Source organism: Gavialis gangeticus, unplaced genomic scaffold (assembly GCF_001723915.1).
Source record: "Gavialis gangeticus isolate Ggan-Ray unplaced genomic scaffold, GavGan_comp1, whole genome shotgun sequence".
NCBI classification, from domain to species: domain Eukaryota; kingdom Metazoa; phylum Chordata; order Crocodylia; family Gavialidae; genus Gavialis; species Gavialis gangeticus.
This window is the reverse complement of record NW_017729034.1, coordinates 57,845,382-57,850,536: the sequence shown is the minus strand read 5'-3', so window position 1 is coordinate 57,850,536 and position 5,155 is coordinate 57,845,382. Positions and strand designations below refer to the sequence as shown.

Sequence of the window (5,155 nt, the reverse complement as noted above, 5' to 3'; positions counted from 1 at the left end):
GGGGCTGGAGCCGGGGGCTGGCGCGGGCTCCGCTGGCTCCAGGGAAGTACTCCACTCCCCCACATCAGGGCCATGGAGTGGAGCACTTCCTCAGAGCCGGCAGAGCCCGGGCCAGCCACCCACCCCAGCCTCCATCCCTGCCTTGCCTCACCTTGGGGAGGAGCCACTGCCTGCCCCAGTGAGGCTCCTCCGGCTCCAGGACATTGCGGGACACGTCCCTCAAGGCCACGTGGGGGAGCGGAGCAGCACTTCCCCAGAGCCGGCAGAGCCCATGCCAGCCCCTGGCTCCCAGCCTCTCCTGGTGCATGGCCTTAAAAAAGCTGTGCACGGCCATACTTTTAGTTGTGCATGGCTGCGCATGCGTGCACCTTACAAGGAATCTTGGTGGCAGCGGTGGTGGCAGATGGGCCATGGCAGTGGGGTAGAGGGTGAGTGGCTGGCAGCGGGAGGAGGTGAGGGCACTGCAGCCCCCACTCCAGCCATTATTTCTCATGTTGCTGGCAGCGTGGCTGGCGCGAGGGTCCCAGCAGTGGCAGCAGCAACAAGTTTCTCTGCACCACTTTGTCCTCCTGCACTGGGTCCTGCCTGCTGGGCTGTGGAGGCAGCTCCTGACTGTGCCAGTCCAGACAGGATACAGACCTGTGCCCACTGGGGGCACACAAATCTGGCAGGGCATGTGCCTCCCCTGTCTCCCCTGATGCATCATCTATGCCCCCCTCCCCACGCCCCATAGACTTACCTGCAGGGAACTGCAGGAGCTGCTCTCCACACTGCCTGGTTGCCACGTACATGTTTGCACATGCACATGGATGTGGCGCCCCCTACCTGATCACCCTCCCCCCATTCCCCCCAGCCCCAAGCAGCCCCTTGCAGGCTGCAACTCTGCCAGCCTGCAAGGGGAAACCCACCATTTCCTGCATTTTTCTCCTTTAAAGGAGAATCCATTTTTAAAGTTTGTCTTTCATACCCTTTCATATATTCTTGTAACCCACTTTTGGGTTGTGACCCATGAGTTGAGAAACGCTCGTCTGACTGTCAGGCACTTTGGCAAAACTGCAGGGGTCTCAGGAGAGCGGAAGTCCATTTGCCACAAGGTAATGGCCTTCTCTAGAAAGGACAATTTAAAGGAAAACCTAAGCTCTCTATTAATTGTTTAAAGAATGCAGATGATTAGATACTAAAATAGTGAGTGTGATATACCAAATTAGACTGGTATAGCACCCAGACAGACACAGACATAGAATGGTAATTGCATTCTAAAAAAATAAGTACAGTACCTCATAAATAGAATAGCCAATTGTTAGCATTTCAGCACCTATTTTTTTGAGTTTACGCCGATCCTTTTGCATCAGAGCCACTAAAAATGTGCATTCATCTTGCCCATCATCTTTCTCTGTCAAACATAGCTTGATCTGTGGATTTGTCCAAAAGGTCTCTGCCAATGGAAAGAATACCAGATTTTTTTCCCCTCAAAAAACCAAACTAAAGGAAAACCCAAAAAACAGAACCAAAAAAGGACAATGGAAATTACATTGAGGTTTGGGTCATCTTCCCTCCACCCTCAACCCCAGCATTTTCAGTCCCACATTACAATTATCTCATTACAACTCTGCTGAAACTCAAACAAATCCTGAACTGCTTACTGAGGTTTGGTATACATAAGAACATATTTCAGACCTAATATTAAATTAAATGGCAATGGCTTAAATAAGAGATAAAAGTTAGAGGATGTTTGGGGTTTTGTTGAAAACAAATGAGGTTTTATGAAAATACAAACGGCCAACTCTTGGCGTGCTAATATGACTGGATGTTCTCTCCCTTGTACTCTCTGCTGTAATTTTATTGATCTTACTGGAATTATTACTGATTTATGCAGGAAGAATCAGACCCAGTAAACTTAAAGGTAAAGAAAAAAGTATTTTTTGCCCTGAAAATCTCAAGCAGAACGTTAAGGACATTCTGATATTTGGTTGGGTTAAGTTAGTTGAGATTCTGTCAGCCTTGTTCTTTGCACACTTGTGGCTGGAGTAAGGGAGAAATAAAGAACTCTTTGTCTGTAATGGATGCTTCCATAGGAGTATGACACTTCCCAGAGAAATAGATGTTCACCTAGAAAATTTCTGCATCCTCCAGCAGTAGAACCCCGGACCCAGCTCCCTTGGTGAACTGTCACCTCCCACTTCTGGGCAGCATTGCCCTCAAGTGCATCAGGTGTGAGGTTGCAGATCTCCACTTTATCAAAATGCCTTTTAAAGTCTTCAAATTTCATCCTAAATGAAATACCGGAGAAAGAACTCAGTGTTTTGCACTAGTGACACACCACCAGCATCAGCCTGGTAAAAATGTACTCCCATAAGCTAATTCTGATCTCAGAGCATCAGAACACAGAGGTAGACCACCAGTTAGTGTACATCAGAGCACCACCACCGGCTATACACTGAGCTATGCTGATATACACTTTATACAGCTGTCCAGGACCTGTCTCGGCAGGCATGCATCTCCTCTCATTTACATTGGTGTCAGTCCCTTCACTGATATAAGTGAGCCTGATTTATGTCTTTCTGGGTACTTCTACATGTGTGTTTTAATGCACATTAAAGTGTCACTCAAAAATATGTGCTATTTCATTAATGCATTAAAATAGGCTAATGTGCATTTAGTGTCACTTAAAATGGTGCTCTTTAGTTAATGTGCATTAAGACAGGCTAATGTGCATTTTCCTAGTATGTCATGATGAAGGTACAAGATTTAATGTGCATTAACTGAAACACATTAATACATGTGTAGATGTCCTCTGAGATGCATCTTGCAGTGTTCTAACTTCACCAACTGCAGCTGAGTTAGGGCAAAATCTGGATTGCCTCCTTAGGCACCTCAAATGTAGGCATCAAAATGACTGAAATTAGACATCTGACCTCAGTAGGGTCTGCTTTCAGAATTCAGCATCACAGCTGGAGTGAGAAACAATGGGAGAAACAGTCACCACGTATAAAACGACGTTAACCATACCCCAGGAACCATATGTGCAGCAAAGGAAATAAGGAAGGAAAATAATGTAGTGGGGCACATATTTCATGCTGAGCAGGTAGTGATTAGTGAATGTAAGTGTCCTGGTAATGGGGTAAGCTGATAAGACACAGCCCCCTCAAGCTGGCCTGCAGATGGTGCAGACCTTCCATGCATCATGAGACCCATATTCTGCTGCATAAATAACATCTGTCTGGGGCTCCTTTAATTTACACTCAACTAGAGCTTTTTCACAACTTGAGTTTGTGGGAGAGCAAACAACAGTATTTGTTCTTACTGCATATGTCAGCTTTTTTCTTCAGTATTCCTGCACGCTGCTAGCTCTGAATGCCAGGCTGACTCTAATTCTCACTTCAGTCCTTGGTACTATGAGAACCAGAGGAGCATAACAGCACCTCTTGCTTCTAGGTAGCTAGCTCAATTTCCCAGTCACACTGTGCCATTTATGGCTTTTTGGCCACATGCTGTAAAATTTCATAGATTTCATAGACGTTCAGGCTGGAAGGGACCCCAGAGGATCATTAAGTCTAGCCCCCTGCGCAGGGGCAGGAAGTCAGCAGGGATCATAGGATCCCAGCAAGATAAACATCCGAAAGTGTCTTGAAAGCATTCAAAGTGGGTGCTTGAACCACCTCCGGCGGCAGTCTATTCCAAACCTTGGGGGCTCGGACAGTAAAGAAGTTCTTCCTTATGTCCAGCCAGAAACGGTCGCAGAGGAGTTTGTGACCATTCGATCTTGTCATCCCTTGGGGCGCTCTGGTGAATTGACAGGGCACTCAGATCTTATGGGTCAGATTTTGCTCTTAGTTACACAGATATAAATGTGAAGGGATTCCCCTTACTTCACTGGGCTTGTTCTGCATGTATGTTGGTTTAAATAGGAACAGAACTTGAACCTGCATCTGTGGGAGGTGGTTGATTTCCTAAGAACTACCAGTATCCCTGCTATTGGCTATCCCTCCCATCTGCTAGAGGAAGAACGGTAATGAATATAAAATGTGATCTCCTCAGTAGTCTTCTCTTACAAGACTGATTTTAGCTATACTTGGTGTAAATCCAGAATAACTTAGTTTAAATGACTGATTTCAGAAGCCAGCCCTGGACACATTAGTATTTTGCTTAGTCACTAGGAAACAAAAAAGTAAATGGGACCAAAAGAATTATTAAAATGCATTACGTGTTCAAAATGTCTTACATGTGCTTTAAAATTTGCAAAACACAGTTCACTCAGCCTTTTCTCATTTGATTAATGCCAGGACTGTCAAACATATGGTTAATAAAGCTGTTTCACTCAGCCCGTGGGGCTCCTACATGGGCCAGGAATTCAGGGGTGGGGCTGGCAAGGGCAGGGCCTGTACTGAATTCCAAACTACAGAGCCCCAGTGGGGACACGTGTCAGTGGTAGGATGAGCGACACCTGTGTTAACCTTCTGCTCTCTCTGCCACTGCCACTATCATGAAGTATAGAGCTAGCCTGGGAAGCTCCTTGCAGTCCAGACCCAGCATCTGAGGACCCATGATCTGGATTCTGCCCAGATCAAAGGTGAGTTTGACACTCCTGCCTTGTGCTGTTTTGACAATGTGACATTCACTAGACCCTCTCATCTATTGACCACTTTCCCATTTCTATTTGAAATGAAACCACGTAAATAGTAGGGCTGCAGGAAGCTTTGGTCCCTGCTTCAATTCAGCAGAGATTCAGCCTGATTCAGTGGCCAAATCTCTGAATCCAAATCAAATCAGAGGACCCTTTAGTCTCTCCAAATCGAATTGGAACCCTCCAAATTGATTCAGCGATTTGGACATAGAGACAGCTTTAAATGTTTTTTCTACATACTTCTAGGTAGCAGGCAGCTCGTGAATGCTATGATGGTGGGGCAGATGGAGCGTCCCACAGAAGTTGGGGGGGGGAGGGGAACTCCCTAGCCTGCTTGGCAGCAGACCTGGAAATGGACCAGAAGGACTTCCGGTCCACTTCCAGGTCTTCTGGGCAGCATGCTGGGCTCCCCCCCTGTTCCCCCCAGCTCAGTGATTGGTGCCTCCTGGGTCTGGGGGGGGCACCCAGCACTCCCCTGTGGCTGATCACTGAGCCAGGGGCACCCAGGGGAGCCCTTAGCACGCTCCCCAG

The 5,155-nt window shown here is 47.0% G+C and overlaps 1 protein-coding gene across 1 annotated transcript in view; it reads right to left on the bottom strand.

The window, feature by feature from the left end:
- CAPN9 (calpain 9) overlaps positions 1–5,155 on the bottom strand; it is a 65,656-nt gene that overhangs the window by 15,812 nt on the left and 44,689 nt on the right. Inside the window, exons 9-10 of the mRNA XM_019527701.1 lie at positions 2,110–2,270; positions 1,278–1,435 (exon numbers count right to left, since the gene is read on the bottom strand). Of these exons, the coding sequence (XP_019383246.1) occupies positions 1,278–1,435; positions 2,110–2,270 (319 nt within the window). The remainder of the gene's footprint in view (positions 1–1,277; positions 1,436–2,109; positions 2,271–5,155) is intronic.